General features: G+C 32.3%; 1 protein-coding gene across 1 annotated transcript; it reads left to right on the plus strand.

Moving 5' to 3' along the window:
- The first annotated feature begins 326 nt into the window (after window positions 1-326).
- On the plus strand, window positions 327-11,748 carry LOC104241269 (protein NUCLEAR FUSION DEFECTIVE 4-like). Its single transcript, XM_009796199.2, has 3 exons — window positions 327-775; window positions 9,901-10,838; window positions 11,107-11,748. Exons 1-3 carry the CDS (start codon window positions 467-469, stop codon window positions 11,582-11,584), a joined length of 1,725 nt encoding a protein of 574 aa, XP_009794501.1. The 5' UTR covers window positions 327-466; the 3' UTR covers window positions 11,585-11,748.
- Window positions 11,749-17,975: the final 6,227 nt, after the last annotated feature.

The following is a 17,975-nucleotide window of genomic DNA, read 5'->3' on the forward strand; positions in this document are numbered from 1 at the left end:
GTTTCTACTTTTTTTGGTTTGTGACTAGCCACAAATTTTAAAACATACTAAATGGAAAATAAAGATGGTATTGGTAAATAACAGCTGTTTATACTTGTTCAGATTGGAAACCGATGGATACTTTACCCGTTTATACTTATTTTACCCTTATCATTTCTTAATATTTTAGATTGATAATAGTGAGAGCTAATATTTCATCAATAATAATAATTGAAAAGTGATATATATAATAAAATAACCATATTATTTATTATTCCTTGAGGGTCTAATAATGTACAAGTAAATTTGGATGGAGGAAGTACAACACGGAAAGCAAGGTCCATGTCTTCACTTTCTGTCACAATAAAAAAAAAACAGTCGGAGTGATTTTTCTCTATTATAGGAAACGAACGCATATAAATTAGGCCACGTAAAGTCTGTACACAACGCAAAAATAACCGCGAGAGATATAATTAGTTCAAATTAAATGGGAGGACAATCAAGAAAATGGATGATTTTAGTGGCGACCATATGGATTCAAGCATTCAGTGGAACCAACTTCGACTTCTCGGCTTACTCGTCGGAGCTGAAGGCTGTTTTGGGAATTTCACAGGTGCAGTTGAACTACCTGGCGACAGCGTCGGATCTCGGAAAAGCTCTGGGATGGTCCTCTGGATTGGCTTTGATGTATTTTCCGTTGTGGTTCGTCATGTTCGTGGCTGCTTTCATTGGATTCTTTGGTTACGGGATTCAGTGGCTTGTCATTCTTGACCTCATTTCCTTGCCTTATTTTGTGGTTAGTATTATTTCTCTCTTTTTGATTTACCCTATTACAATTAGTTCTTTAGTTTAACTTGGTTTTGAAAAACTTTTACAATTTCAAAGTTACTCAACATAAGTATAGTTAACTAACCGTCCATAAATAAAGAATGAGATTAATAAGTTACAAAATAAGATAGACAGTAAATATTTACTCCATATAAGTTAAATATTCAATTCTTGTGTTCTAACTTTTACTACTCTCTCCATTTTAATTTATGTGAACTTATTTCCTTTTTAGTCCGTGCCAAAAAGAATGACATTTTTCCCTATTTGGAAACAATTTACCTTTATGCAATGATTTATAGCCATACAAAATATATGTGCTTCATTTTATACCACAAGTTCAAAAGTCTTCTCTCTCTTCTTAAACTTCGTGTCCACTCAAATGGGTTCACATAAACTGAAACGGAGGGAGTATTATTTTTCATTTTATTTGAGGGAGGCATGGCATAGTGAAAAGGGCAGTAAAGTGCGAGTGAAAATGAATCTTGCATCCAAATTTCATGTTCTGCTTTTCTTTCTTCTATAATAGTATTGTTTTTTGTTTGTATTGATAATGCTATCTTTTTACTTGTCTAATCAGATGTTTTTAAATTCGTAATTCAATCTATACTTATGTTAATATTTTTCAAATGAATCGATTTCGTTGGCTTTTTTATTTAAAAAAGTTCATGTAGTGTCAGAATTCAGGAATTTGATATTATTGTAATCCAAAAAGGTCAAAAAAACCCGTGCTATCATTTTTTAATTTTTTGCCTCTTTTTTCATTTGTGCTTTAGTTACCTGCAAGGGTCGTAAATATACGAATTTTAGCTCTCTGACGTATTTAAGCATGAATATCTGTTTCCTTTTCCCTTTTCCTTTTCTTATCTCAAAAAGGTATATATCAGTAATCTGTTGTCTAATCAAGCTGTCTTAATCACATAATTATTTCCAAAAATGATATCATTCATTTTATATTTGATATACTTCCTTCATCCCCATTTATATGGCATTTTTTGTTTATTGAGAATCAATTTGATTAATTTTTAAAGTTAATTTGATTAGATTAACTTAATATTTTAAAGTTAAACTTTAAATATTCAAAAATATTATTAGCTGCAATTATTCTCATGTCAATATAAAGAAAAATACATTTTAAAATATTGATCAAAATTCACATAGTTTAAATCTCGAAAACCGAGAATACTCACGTAAATTGGAATACTTGTTTCATCAAACAGTAAAAATTGAAGTTACTCCTAAGTTGGAAAATATCAAGTTTTCCCAATAACCCATCATATTTTTGGTCCAAAGTTCATAAATCCTCTTCCTTTCTTGTTCTTATTATGAATTTACTCAAAAGGGCTACGAAAATTCTAGGATTTTCCACATGTAACATACATATTGCTTGCATCATCAATTTATTTAATATAGGCCCTTTAGCTATTTCATACTATGTACTTTCTGTTATAATTGTGGCTAAATAGAATGAATTTTGCCATGCGCTGAGAACCACAAAATTCAAAATATTCTTTGATTAGTTTCCAAGAAAAGTACATTTATTCTTATCCAAGTAACTCCATGCATTTGATTATTATCTTCCCTCGTACCTTTGGGAAGGTTCCTGAAGCAACGACCTAATTCCCAAAGGCCCATACCATCCTCCTTTTCCTGTACCCTACCTTGAATTTTCTCATGGAGAGCATCTATATAATCTTTTTTGTGATTATTTTTAACTTCATATGTTAATAGTTTAAGAAAATAATTGAAAATCCAACGTTTTCCTTGGGTATTTAATTCTTATAATCTTTCGTTTCCTTCTTGCTGGGCTTGTATGAAGGGAAAAAAAAGAGAATATTTGGTTTTAGTCAAGTAAAGGATATTCTTAGAGGGAGTTTTTCTTTGTAGCTTAAGACAAAAGGCATCAAAGAGACACTTGTCCTCCTCTCATATTGGTCGTTCTTGTGAAAGCTCTCTTTGAGCTGCATTTTGGGGTATCGTCTTACACTATACTTTCCCTATTCCTTTCATCCGTTACTAGTATTAGTACTCGCACGATGCGTGGATACAAACTATGTCAAAACTGATTTGGATTATTCGAATTATATGAAAATAACTTTAAAATATAAACCGTTAGAACCAGGACATGAAACTATTTCTCAAATGTCATAATCGGTGATCTATTTTCTTTTTCTATATCTATAACAACCAAACCCCTTCATTTTAGTATTTTCATTTCGTTTTACTATCAATATTAAAGAATATTAAAAATGTCATATTGTGATATGTGTTATTTTAGCACATTCGATCATATTATTTTAACAAAATTCTTATTACCACTTTATTTTTCATCTCAAATTTAAATAAGTCTTATTTTAATACATTTTTAGACAATTTTTTTATGTTCTTTGCTTATAGTTATTTCATTATTCATTACTTAATATCGTTATACTGTAATGTGAACTTTTATTAGCTTACCAATTGACTTAATGTCTTACTTATTATCCTTTTAATAACAACAACAAACCTAGCTAGTAATTCCCCCATGTGGGGCCTGGTATTACCCTTATATATATATATATATATATATATATATATATATATTGAAGTATTTATTTAATTATATAATTTATTTATATTAAATTATTCAACGTATAAGTACCCTTACACTATCTCTATTTTTCTCTATATACATTTTCTTTCCTACTATGAAATTTTAATTATGTTTGATAATATAATATTTGCCTATAATAAAAATAATATCATATTTTTTTAAATAGTAACTTTTAATTGTCTAAAATATTAATGCATAAGTTTTTTGATTATTATATTTCAATCTATTGAGTTTTCTAATAATTGTTTTTCTAATACGTCCAAGTAAATTTTCTTTCTCTTTTAGTTTGAAGATACAAATTTGACTTTTAATTTTCGTATGTAAAATTACCTACATTAGATATTATTTTGTGTTATTAAATTTCGTGGTCCTATTCATAATTTGAGAATTCTCATAATAATATTAAGAATTTTCTAAATTTAAGTTCAAATATATTTTCCTTCCATTTTTAATTATTTTCCTTATTTTTGTTATTATATTATCTAATATATAGTATTAACATGTTTTCATGTGACCTTTTACTAACTTTTCATTATATTATTAATATTCATTACTACCCTTTAATATAATGTAGATAGTTATTGCAATTATTTTAATCTTGAATAAATATTTATTTTATTTAAAAATATTGCTCGAAATTCATAAATTGTTTAAATTTATCAATACTATTTTTAAAATATTGTATATTTACTTTATTTCATTTACAAACTATTTCTTTGTATAAATCTCCTCTCAATAGCTCTAATTTATTTTAATTATTTAAAAAAATTAAGTTTTTATTTTATCTATTAAACTTGAATTATGTGGCCTTATCCACAACATGACCTTTCTTATCATAATAAACAAAATAGCGTTTTCATCTCAAATTTAAATAACTTTAATCTTTTTTTTTTCTTTATGACGAAAATTTTGTTTTTTTCAAAAAAAAAATCTCTCTATTTATGCTTTATTTTGCATTGTAGTTAAGCGAAAATTCGTAACGAAATAAAAAAAAAAATGATTCTAAAATTACAATTTATCTCAATTCAAGCTATGTTCTCTGTTGATCCACCACGACTTCTTTGTTAATATCAAGTTCATTAGACAATAAAAATGCAAAAGAATTGCAGCGAAAACATGATAGGGCAATCTAGGTAGAATTATAATATCTTATCCTCTCTTAGCTACTACTAAGTTAATATTTAATTAAACCAACTGACTCATCGTAACTTATATATAACATTTCGGCGGCGAATGCTCTATCTACCTATTTAGAAAAATCTTCTGACACCGCTAACAATAGATATTTGTGTTGCATCAAAATTTACCCAAGTTCTTATAGTTTAAAAAATTTAAAAAAACTGAAAAATTGTACTCAAATGACAACATGTATTATTGATTGTATCACAATTAACCACATGACATCACATTGATAATAACAAAAGATCACCCATAAACCAACGATAATAAAGACTTACCATTGAGGAGTCATATATTTTGGTGCTATCATCTCTAATGCAGTTGAAATGATCTTCTTGGTATACGGATGATATTATGTTCTTGCCATGCAGAAATTCTTTTTCCTTCCATTTTTTGTTGATTGCAAATACAAATCATTTGCAAGTTTAAACAACATAAAACAGACTGTTTGGGGCTTGGCTTTTCAGATTAAAGAAGGTAGAATTGAAGAAATAGTGAATGGTTATGTACAAAAAGATTAAAGTACTTCTAAAAGAATAGCTTTTCCTCAAAACAATAGTGATAGTTATGCAGTTATATCACGTTATAACACCACTCTTAAAAAGGAATTCTTTATCCCTCATGTATAGGGGGAAGGGGGAGAGAAAGTTTGATTTTTTCTTATTATTCAGTGCCTATGATTTAGGAGAAATTTTAGCCGTTGAGGTGTTGATTTTATTTTTTTTATTTTTTATATTTGAAGATATAAGGAAAATTCAGTTGAACTTATATTTTATTTTTAATCTAAAACGTTTAGTTACCTACAAAATTCAAATAACTACCATATAGATATTTAAATATTTTAAATTCAAATTCAAATTCTAAAAGATAACTAATTCAAATTCAAATTCTAAATATTTTAAATTCAACCAATATACACATCGGCAGAAACATTTGCCTCGGAAGAATGTTCTTTGCATGTTCATGTAGTAACTACCATAAAAATAAAGCAGAGAATTAGTATATACTCGTCAACCATCACAACAAATGTTAGGCAATACATATAATCAAGAAACCCAATTCTCACCTCATAGGACATGTGATGTATGTCCAAACGCATATCTTTGTGCTGATCAATGGAGGGATTATTAACTTCAAGGTAGACTGTAATATCCAGTATTGCCACTCCCTACAGTCTTCTACAATTTTCAACCAAAAGCACCCTTGTGAAACCAAACCAGGTAGAACCCAAAATAATCCATCATTAGTATAAAAAAGTTGACCAAACAATTAATTATCAGTATATTTTATGGGATGCTCTAGAAGCAAGTTATAATTTTCTACCTAAGTGAATATAAGCACAATTCTTGTGTTATGTGCAAAGTTAATGATAGGACATGCAAAATATGACGGTTAATGCAATATAACATGAAATTTAAATGATAACCTCCACACAATTTGCTTTAACTGAAGCATTTGACAAACTACGATGGAGGAGAAGATTATGTCCTTGATAAGCAGTATAAAACACAATGAAACAAATAAAAGGAGAACTGCTGACATATAGTGCCATATATCAGCAAGTAGTCCTTCTGCCTCATACCATTTTGATGCCAAAAAAATTACTCAAACAGAACTTAGGCCTACAACTCCAGCTTTCCAAATGGTTTATTGGAAACTTAAACAGATGTGGAAAACGAATTGCGGAATATGGAGGTGATTAAACAATTGTTTTTTTTTTTCATTTGAAGCTCGCATTTGAGACTCGACTTCAACTACATAAAATATGAGAAATTTTTACAATATATACATTCGTACAAAATTGGCATGCATTTCCACAAAGTAGTAATGGGTGGGGTTGTATTCTACAACTATTTGATGCTTAACAAATGACAATATATGATTAATGTACATGGCCAGTTAGGGGTTTAATATCAAATTTACCTTCTTCGACCTTCTCCTTGACATGATTTTCTCGGGCTTCCTGCACGTATCCCATTGTGATATCCCCGCGGAGAATTCGCCCAAAGCAATTCTTGTCGGCGGCTGGGTTCGATAATCGGAATTCGGACTTCACAACTCTCGTTTTTCTGAAATATAGATAGTAGACTTCTAGTTATAGTTTGACCCCTTCAACCCTTCACAACAGCTGCCTATGGAAGTAAGAGATCAAAAGCTAACTTTAGGCCTTCATAAAATCACTGAAATAGTATCTGTAAATACTATGTAAAGTAGTACATAAGATTATACCGTTGAACTGGATATCTTCAGAGAAATGGTACAGTACTAACCTTTCTTTAGTTTCATACGCCTACAGAGGGCTTCTAGAAATCAGATTATGATTTTCGACGAAGGATTTAACAATGTCAAGAAATTCAGCTTTAATCTAAAACTTAATCTTTGATCTTATGTACTATAATTAGTGTTGATTTAGTTCACACTTAGAACTCAAAAGATAGAAAATAAATAAGGCAAAGTATAAAATGAAATTGGAAAAAAATGAGAGAAACTGAATTACCAAATAGCTTAGAATGCACCACATAATTGAAGACACCAATGATGATTGTTAGAAGATTTATAATGAAAGAGAAACATAAGATGTTAAAAGTTAGAGCAATTAAAAAAATAACACATGTAGAAGATGATAGAAAAAGAAATTTGTCAACAAAATAGAATTCAGCAAAGAATTCACTACATCGACCACGTTGGTGTGTATGTATTTCTGTGATATGTTTGAACTGGCACTAAAAAGATAGAAAACAAATAAGGCAAAGTAAAATGAAACTGGAAAAAAAAATGAGAGAAACTGAATTACCAAATAACTCAATATTGTCAAATTCTTGGGGATTTGACAGCTCCTCATAGGTTTTAAATTTGAAAATACACATGTTAAAATGTGGATCGTGTAATTCGTCAATAGTGGTCTTATGCGTGAACATCAACTTAAACTTGTGTTTTTGGTCTTCAGCTTCATATTATTTGGACAAACCACAAAATTCTTCATGATGTACAAACCCATTTCCTTAATTTCTTGTTTGAACCTTTGGATAAAAGACCTGCCAATACTTGTGTGAATGCGGTCTCCCTACAAGAAAACTCAATTACTTAAAATGACTAAGTTATTCCGTATATGACTGTAATATACTTACGCATATGTAAAAAAATGATAAATAGAAAGTGAGTATAAAGTTTTAAACAATACCTTTTCATCCATCAGAACAATTTCAATTGAAAAAGAGTTGTCAGGCCTATCGCGATCCGGATTTTTCCAAAACCTAACAATACGAACCTTTAACTTCCAATTCATTGACTTGCTGTTAGTTTCACTAACGAAATTGATTTCAACTCCATTATATCCTGAAATAGACAGAGGAATTTGTAAATATAAGTAGAAACTAAAACTGCACAAAAATATCTGTTAAAGGAATACAATTCCATCATGGAATAAAGATTGTTCATGAAATACAAATCATACAAATTACCTCTTGTAGTCTAGAATTGTTGTTTGATATGCACGTGATGGAGAAAGAACAAAATTATATAATGTAAAAGTAGAACTGATTTGATAAAAATGTGAAACCACGTTGCTGTGGGCAGAAGAGTTTGTGGGTAAGGAGTTGATATCATGGTGAGACATCGTGGGATTGAGGTGCCGAATTTGGAGGATGAAATTTTTAGGGCAAAAGATAAAAATAGCGTTCCCAATTGTCGTTCTTATTTCAAAATGTATCTGTACCTATTTAATAGGGGAAATGTATCTATCTATACCTATTTAATAGGAATGACTTTTTTTTTGGGCAAAAAACGTAGAAACTACAGGCTTCTTCTGTAGGAATAACTTTTATTTTCAAACTATATATATAGAAACTGCTTCTTCTTTTTAAAAAAAATATAGAATACGTAATTAATTGTTTTTAAATTATTAATGACTTTTCTTTTCAAACTATATACGTAGAAGCTGCTTCTTATTTTAAAAAACTTCTTTTTAGAAAAATATAGAATACCTAATTAATTGTTTTTAAATTCAAATTTTAAAAAGAGAAACTAATTTTACCTAACTTTAACTAATTTGTCCTAAAATAGACACATGGCATTTTATATGTGGAACACTTGGCAAATTTGTAGGGCTGATTTCTTTCCTTTTAAATAAATATAGATAGATTAAAATTAAAATTATCTGTAATGAATTTTTTTAGTTGAATATTCAGGTATATAATAAATTTAATAAATAACTAATGAAGAAATGTGGGAGTCCAAAAATTTGAATTAATTAGATGATCGTGATGAAAAATATGGGAGTCCAAAAAATGTGGGAGTCGTGAATAGATACACAAACGTGGGTCTCTTGATAGAAATAACTGAAACATATTAATGCTTTATCCAAGAAATAACTGAAACAAATGTGCGACTCCTAATGCTTTATCCAAGTTACAAATTAACGTGAGACTCTTAATGCTTTATCCAAGCTGCAAATTAACGTGGGACTATTAAGAGAATTAACTGAAACATATTAATGCTTTAAAAGGTGCAAATTATTTTTTTTATTTTATAGATTTTTTGAATCTCCGTGATTATAGGAGTGTTGTCTTAATTTTTGACACGTGTCGAGACCACGGTTTGACACTTGGCACAATATAATGGATTTGCCTCTCTTTTTCTATATTAATAGATGGAAAAATGCATAAGTACCCCTTGACTTATACCCGGATTCTCAACTGCACACTTTTTCTTTGCGGGAATCCTATTACCCCCCTAAACTTATTTTAAATGGAATTATTTGCACCCTTAACGTTGATGTGGCAGAGTATGTGTAATAGGATTCCCGCAAAGAAAAAATGTGTAGTTGGAAATACGGGTATAAGTCAGGGGGTACTTATGCATTTTCCCTTAATAAATTGGTCCATTTCAACCGTTAGTTAAGAATCCCCTAACAACTAAAATCATTTTTTTCCTTCAAGTGCAATAACAACAAAAACTATACCTCAATGCCTAGTAAATTGAGGTTGACAATATAAATCGCCACTATTTTTATCGTTCCATTTAAGCTCATCTAAGTCAATATAAAATTTATAAAAAAAAAAAAAAGAAAAAAAAGAAGAAGGTATAGTATCAATCTAGGACTAAAAGGCGAGCGCTCCTATATATAATGCAATAAAGTAACCTATTGATATGACTATGACTTAATCTCAACCAATTAGTATCACCTACATACTATTTTCTCCATCTTAGGAGAAATCAAACAAATTATTTCTAAGATAATGGAAGAAAAAAAAATCTTATTGGTTTGATCTTGCACTTCTTTAGTACTTGTAAATATGTCAGCTCCTTTTGACTAATTGTTGCAGGTATTTTTCCTTTGCTTGTTAGCTGGATGCAGCATCACTTGGTTCAACACAGTTTGCTTTGTTCTCTGCATAAAAAACTTCCCTTCTAACAGACCATTAGCACTTGCACTCACTGTGAGTTTCAATGGAGTTAGTGCAGCCTTATACAACCTCGCTGCAATGGCTATAAATCCTTCTTCTACTCATATTTACCTACTTCTCAATGCCTTCATTCCCTTAATCACCTCAATTGCAGCCATTGTCCCAATCCTGCGACAACCCCCTATCGATTCCCTGCCATCTGATGCCATCAAACACGAACAGCTCATATTCGTTGTACTAAATTTCCTAGCTGCAATCACTGGCCTCTATCTTCTCTTTGTCCATTCGACAGATTCATCAATGGCTCGAGTAATTTTTGCTGGTGCAATTTTACTTCTTGTCATTCCATTGGGAATTCCAGGCGTTATCTATGCAAGGAAATGGTTTAAAAAGAAAATTTCTTCAAGCTTTCCCCTTCAAGGATCTGGCTTACTACTCGTTGATGCTCATGATCTTGAATTTCATAAAGAGTTACTTAGTCGCGAGAATAGCCAGATTAATGTAATGCCCTATGGTATAAATGGTGATGGACCGACTCTTACACTAAGCCTTGCGAGGATTATAGGCACCGGTGGAGCTAGTGATCAAGGATGTTGTGGAAAAATAATTGGGAAGCATCAGTTGTACATGCTTGGAGAAGAACACAAGGCAGGGTTCCTGGTTAAAAGATTGGATTTTTGGCTATACTATCTTGCATACTTTTGTGGAGGAACAATTGGGCTTGTGTATAGTAACAATCTTGGCCAAATAGCACAATCACTTGGACATAGTTCAATGACTTCCACTCTCATCACACTTTACTCATCCTTCTCCTTCTTTGGCCGCTTGCTCTCTGCAGCTCCAGATTTCATCAGATTGTAAGTTAAAGCTCACTTTTCCTCTGTTTTCCTGTTTTCCTTTGGTTGTATGAAGGGGTGGGTGTGGAATAAAGGAATGGATCATAACACTCTGCATAATGACTTTGGTTCTATTGTTCTACTGAACTCATTACTTTCTAAGTTAAAAAAAAATATTAAAATATATACATGGAATACCAACTGATTCTGGATCCTGAATTCGTTGTTGCGTGCCATAAATGTAGATATGATGATTTGAATTGAGATGGGAATTGAATGAATTTTGCAGGAAACTGTATTTTGCAAGGACAGGTTGGCTAGCCGTTGCATTAGTTCCAACACCAATAGCATTCTTTTTGCTAGCAGCAACAGGAAATGAGGCAGCAATCCAAGTAGGAACAGCTCTAATTGGATTGAGTTCAGGATTCATATTTGCTGCAGCAGTGTCAATAACATCAGAACTATTTGGACCAAATAGTGTTGGAGTCAACCACAACATTCTCATCACAAATATCCCTATTGGATCACTCGTCTATGGTTTTCTTGCTGCTGTCATTTATGACAATAATGCTGTTGGTGCTTCGTTTGCACAACATATGATGACTGATACAGTGGTTTGTATGGGGAGGAAATGTTACTTGTCAACTTTTCTCTGGTGGGGTTGTCTTGCTCTTTTAGGACTTGTCTCCAGTGTGTTGTTGTTTTTAAGAACTCGGCCTGCTTATGATCGATTTGAGCAAAATAGAAGAGCAAATTTGTTGGATTGATGTTGATCATGGAGTGTCGCCAACAATAATTTTCGAAGATATTTAAGTGGGCCTATCAACAGTTGGGCTAGAAGACTTTCTTTTGGGCTCTCTGGACCTCCATTAGAACATGTGTACAAATTATTTTGAAGGGTTAGTTGCATCATTAGAAGTTTAGAACATCATGGACTACTCTTTTAACGGGGTGAAATTAAAAAAACAAGTGGTACTTGAAAAATAGCCACAGTTTCAAAAGTAATGGAAATTTAGTCACTTTTCATGTAAAGATAAATCTGAACAAAAATACTGTTCAAAATTCGAAAAATATTCTAGCATAATATACAGGAGTTCGAATTTTTTACATGTAAACTTCCAACATAATATACTGGAGTTCCAGCATAGTATACTGGTCTAGCATAATATGCTGAAAGTTCATACACAGATGCTCCAATCTCTAGTATATTATGCTGGAACTTTCTGTGTGCTGGAGTTCCAGCATAATATGCTGGAAGTTCATACACAGGTACACAAATTTCTGGTATATTATGCTTGAACTTTTCGTGTTGCAGCAAATAGTGGCTATTTTTAATGACTTTGCAAATGCTGGCTATTTTTTAATTACTGGTCCGAAAACTGGCTAGTCCGTGCTATTTTCACCTTTTAATGTCGCATGCCATTTAGATCCACAGGCCCATCAAAGGAGAATGACACAAACAGTTATGCTAATTGAACTCTAGCATATTATGCTAGAATTTTTTTCGAATTTTAACTAAGAGTAATTTTGTCCAAATTTTATTTTCGCATGAAAAAAGCAGCTAAATTTTGATTAATTTTAAAACTATGGCTAATTTTCAATTAGCAGTTGCAAATCAGGCTAATCCCGGTAACAAAATTTTGAGAAAATAGCCTCACGCCAGATTTTAAAGCATGCTCGCTAGAATTTCAGCAAGTTATAATGATTGTCAGGATTTATGACAAAATCCTGATGATCACTAGAATTTTCAACCATAATGTTAAAGAATTGTAGTGATCACTGTCACACCTCCTTTTTACCTACACCCGCAAAGGGCATAAGGGAGTTTTTCCAATTAAAGGACAATCGAAACGGGATTTATTATTAAAGATTTAGAGTCGCCACTTGGGAGATTTATGGTGTCCCAAGTCACCGGTTGAATCCCGAATCGAGGAAAAGATTGACTCTGTATTACAGTCCGCGAACCAGAAATCTGAGTAAGGAATTCTGTTAACCCGGGAGAAGGTGTTAGGCATTCTCGAGTTCCGTAGTTCTAGCACGGTCGCTCAACTGTTATATTTGGCTTAAATTATCTAATTTTAACAATTATGAACCTATGTGCAAATTTTAACCTTAACCGCTTTTATTCATTTTTAAAGAAAATTGCAACGTCATTAAAACAAGTCTTGAACCACGTCACATAAATGCACCCATGGTTTTTGGACATACTTTAACATTGTTGGGATTTGGATTTGGGTCACATAAATGCGCACCCGAGTTTAGGGAGGTAATGTTATTAAAATACGCGCCTAAAGAGACTAACGTGTTATTATTTTGGGGAAGGCCGTGAAATTCGCTACGGCCCGTCCCGAAATCTAAGTATTTTAATATATACAATTATCGAGGGCCCCGCAATTTATGTATTTTGTTTAGCGAGGCTCATCCCGTTTTATTATTTTAAAGTGCAAACCTAGAGCAATCTATAGTTTTCTACTTAATTTGTCTCTAAAATAAAAGAAAGACCCTAATTAATTTGTCACTGGACTGATGCAAACTAAGTAATATTTTTGCACCAACATCCGACCATTGGGCTCCGATGTGAGCCCAGCAGAGGGAATTTAAAACCAGATATACACCATAAAATCGGCCAAAACAAACCTTGGCCCAGGCATAAATGAGAAAGAGGCCAAAACTGGCCTGGGCCATACATCAATTATCCTGAGGCCCAAACGTTTAGGGACTAGCCTGTTAAGCCCTATCTTTTACACTAAATGGAATTTCAATTTAATTAAGAACACAAATCTGATGAATCTACTACTAAAATTAACTAGCCAGTAAAATAAATTCAATGCAACGTTAAACATGAGTTGGAAAGCAACTGATTTCAGATTTCATGACCCACGTAAACTGCCTATGATCATAATTTCAAACATGGTGCATACTATTTCAAATTTCAAATTCCCTATTATGACTCATTTTTATTAAAATGATGACTCATGAACTTTGATTAAACACTAACGTGACCACATATGAGAATTGAAACTCGAGAATTAAGGATGCTGGACGAAAATGGATTGCCTAAATTAACCTTACGATACATATCTCATATTTACTTTTAACTTTCTGATTTCGAACCCACACACAACCACTCAAACTCAAAATTATAGATTAACTCATATCATCACTACTAAATATAAAGCTCTCATTATCAGAAGAAGTATCACACTACTTTAACAGTCTACAGCCTAATTAATCACAGCTTGAAAATACCATTTATACAGATCTAGGAAAACCGGAAATTAACTAAACTAATAGAAACTATTCTGTTAGTCCAGCATGGAATTATTACAACGAATACTCAACTAAACTCATATGCATTTCTAAATATCTAACACACACTTAACGGTTCAAATGCACAAACTTATAATTAACAGTCCATCAGTACGGTTATTACAGTATAATGAAAGCAGTAAATCAACAATAGGCCTCCACTTCATTCATTTTCAACTGGATATTTTCATACATCGAGTTTTAGGACATGTACCTGGTATGTAGAACAGAAAAATAGGGTAAGCAATCAGCAACAGCAAACATCAAAATACAGCAGCAGAAAGCCCAACACAGTAGCTTCAACACCTCAATCCAGAAATCCCAGCAACACGGAGAAAACCAGTAAAAATGGAGAAAAAAAATAGTCCGGAAATCTCTCTTTGTTTTCTCTTTCTAGATTTGAACTCTCTCTGGTGTTCTTCCGCTCTCAATATTTCAGAAAATTTGGTTCTATCTTTTTACTCTCTCCAAAATGAATTCTGCCCCTGTATATCCAGTGTATCCATAGTGTATATCGAGTGTATACCGCTCTCTCCGCCCCCCTTCTTTTTTCTTCTCTCTCTTCTTTGTTTTTCCTCCTATTTATAGCAAACTTTTCGAGATTTTTCGGATTTCTTTTAAAAATATTTTATTATTTTATTATTTTTTAATTAAAAGAAATCCCAGTTACAAATTGCTTTTATTTTTTTATAAAAAGAAATCCCACCTTTATTTACTTTTACTTTTTAAAATTCCAACTTTAATTACTTTTATCTTATTTAAAATCTCACTTTTTTTACTTTTTAAAAGAGAATTCCACTTTATTTAACTTTTCTTAAAAAACAATCCACTTTCTTTTACTTTTCTTTTAAAAATGCTACTTTATTTTACTTTAATTTTTTTTTAATTTTCAGATACCTTTATATTTGTTTTTTAATTCCAACTTTCTTTTACTTTTTATTTTTTTAAAATTTCCACAAAACTTTACTTTTATTTTTTTAATTTTCTACTTTCTTTTACTTTTTAAAAGAGAATTCCACCTACTTTTACTTTTATTTTTTTATTCAATACTTCCCTTTTTTTATTTTTTAAATCACTCCCGAAAATTAAAAAAATTAATATTTTTTCGGATTTTTTTTATTATTTTAAAAATAAAAACAAAATAATATTAATAATAATAATTCACCTTTTAAATTTTGTATTTTTACCCTATAATAAAAAGTGTAACAAAGCTAAAAATTGTAGGTTAAAACCCCTAAAATATTTACATAGAAGAAGTGATAAAAAAATTAAATATTATCAAAAATTAGGTGCTCACAACTGCCCCTCTTTGTTTGGAAACATGAAGAGTTTTCAAGCAAAGATAAGGTGAGTCAGGTGACTAATTTTTGAACATATTTTTATTCAAAAGGGAAGAAATAAGGATAAGAGAAAAGAGAAAGGGTGCAACCGAGTCTTGGTTTTGGACAACCTACATATCCCGGGTTATAGGGGAATCAGGTTGCATGTAGTTCAAGAAGTTTGGTAGCTGGGACTACCATGAAGCTGCGGTTTTACTGTTATTGCTGTTGCTGCTGCTGATACTGCCTACTGACCTCCTTATTACACCATGACAAAAATGAAGAAGCTAGACTAAGCTATAATCTATGCTTTACAAAGATTTATTTCCAAATTTGATCTTGTGACTGATGTTGCCTTGTTGATTTGTGCTTCCTCCGCTGTTTCTTTACTTCTGGCTCGACTTGTGGTCTTCCTTCTGATTTCTGCTGGGGATTTTTGTTGTAACCCTCCGTTTTGCTGACTTCAAACTTCAATGTATTCCTCTGTTATATGGGCGGGCTCCCAACTTCAAAACTTGAAAAATGTAAAGACTGAAATGTATTCCCTGCTCTCCAGGCGGGCTCCTGACTGCTAAACTTGAACTGCTTCTCCCTGTTCTCCAAGTGGGTACCTGATTGCTAGACTTGAAATGTATTCCTTGCTCTCCAGGCGGGCTCCTGACTGCTAACTTGAAATGTATTCCCTGCTCTTCAGGCGGGCTCCTGAATTCAACCAAAATAGACGAAAACAAAGGAAATTTTTCTGCCCCAGTTTGGGTATCTGGGAACATATGTAAGTGTAAAACGAATCACATTACCAAATATCAATAAGAACTTGAAAACTAAAACTTGAATTGTACTCCTTTGTTCTTCAGGCGGGCTCCTGACTACTGAACTTAAATGTATTCCCTGCTCTCCAGGCGGGCTCCTGACTGCTAACTTGAACTGTTACTCCTTGTTCTCCAGGTGGACGCCTGATTGCCAAAACTTGAATTGTATTCCCTTGCTCTCCAGGTGGGCGCCTGATTGCCAAAACTTGAATTGTATTCCCTTGCTCTCCAGGTGGGCGCCTGATTGCCAAAAATGGAATTGTATTCCCTTGCTCTCCAGGTGGGCGCCTGATTGCTGAAAATTGACTTGCTTCTCCCTGTTCTCCAAGCGGGTCCCTGATTTCAACAAAAATAGACAAAACAAAGAAAATTTTCTGGCCCAGTTTGGTAGCTGGGCGCATATGTGAGTGTTAAACTGAATCATATTACCAAATATTACTAAGAATTTGAAAGTTATGTCCCATTATCCAGGGGGTCCGGACAACTCTTAACTAAACGACAATTTTAAATCTAAGCTATATCTTTTAAAGGTATGACTTCCGCTAAATCTTGTTATCTAAGAGGGTCTTAAACTACTCCCCATTATCCAGGAGGGTCCTGACAACTCTTAACTAAACGACAATTTTAAATCTAAGTTGTATCTTCTAAAGGTGTTACTTCCGCTAAATCTTGTTATCTAAAAGGGTCGGTCTTAAACTATTCCCCATTATCCAGGAGGGTCCTGACAACTCTTAATTAAACGACAATTTTAAAGCTGAATTATATCTACTGAAGGTATGTCTTATGCTAAATCTTGTTATCCAAGCCAGTTTTAAACTACGTCTCATTATCCAGGAGGGTCCTGACAATCAAAAATCAAGTCTTATCTTAAGAGTGACAATTTTACGGCTAAACTATATTACCCTACAACAGAACTTATGCTAAATCTTGTTATCTAATGGAAATCTTAAAGCTAGGTCCCATTATTCAGGAGGGTCCTGAAAACTCCTAATTGAATCCTATCTTAAACATGCAATCTTTGAAACCAACTTATATTCCTTTGGGGTACATTTATGCTAGATTTTTCTATTTATGATTGTTTCGTTTTTTTTAAAATAGGTCCGATTTTCTAGGAAGGTCCTGACAACTCCTAGCTGAATTCTATCTACAGAAAAAAATCTTGAAACCAACTTATATTCTTTTGGGGTACATTTATGCTAGATGTTACTACTCATGATTGTTTTGAATTTTAAACTAAGTCCCATTTTCTAGGAGGGTCCTGAAAATTTCAAATTAAATCTCACCTTAAGAGTGACAACTTCAAAGCTAAATCATATTTCCTAAAGGTAAAACTTACGCTAAATCTTATTTTCTATGAATGTCTTAGAACTAAATCCCATTGTCCATGAGGGTCCTGAACACTTAAAACTAAATCCCATTATCCAGGAGGGTCCTGAAGAGCCGAGAATGAACTTACCTGAGCCATGCTTTCTTTCTGGAGGATTTCTGCATGACGAACAAAATTCCTTGCCTCTGAACCATGCTTTTCCTCATGGAGGGTTCCTACAGATCGAACAAATTTTCCTTTCCCCTTCTCAAACCGCCTTTGTGCTGACAAAGTTTGGGCATGACATTTGAAAAAAATTCAATCTTCCAAGCTTTGATTTGGACACAATATTTGTCCCTGTTTCAAACAAAGAAAACTTGTGAGTTTATAAATATGGTGGTTGCTTTGTAGCATT

Source organism: Nicotiana sylvestris, chromosome 8 (assembly GCF_000393655.2).
Source record: "Nicotiana sylvestris chromosome 8, ASM39365v2, whole genome shotgun sequence".
NCBI classification, from domain to species: Eukaryota; Viridiplantae; Streptophyta; class Magnoliopsida; order Solanales; family Solanaceae; genus Nicotiana; species Nicotiana sylvestris.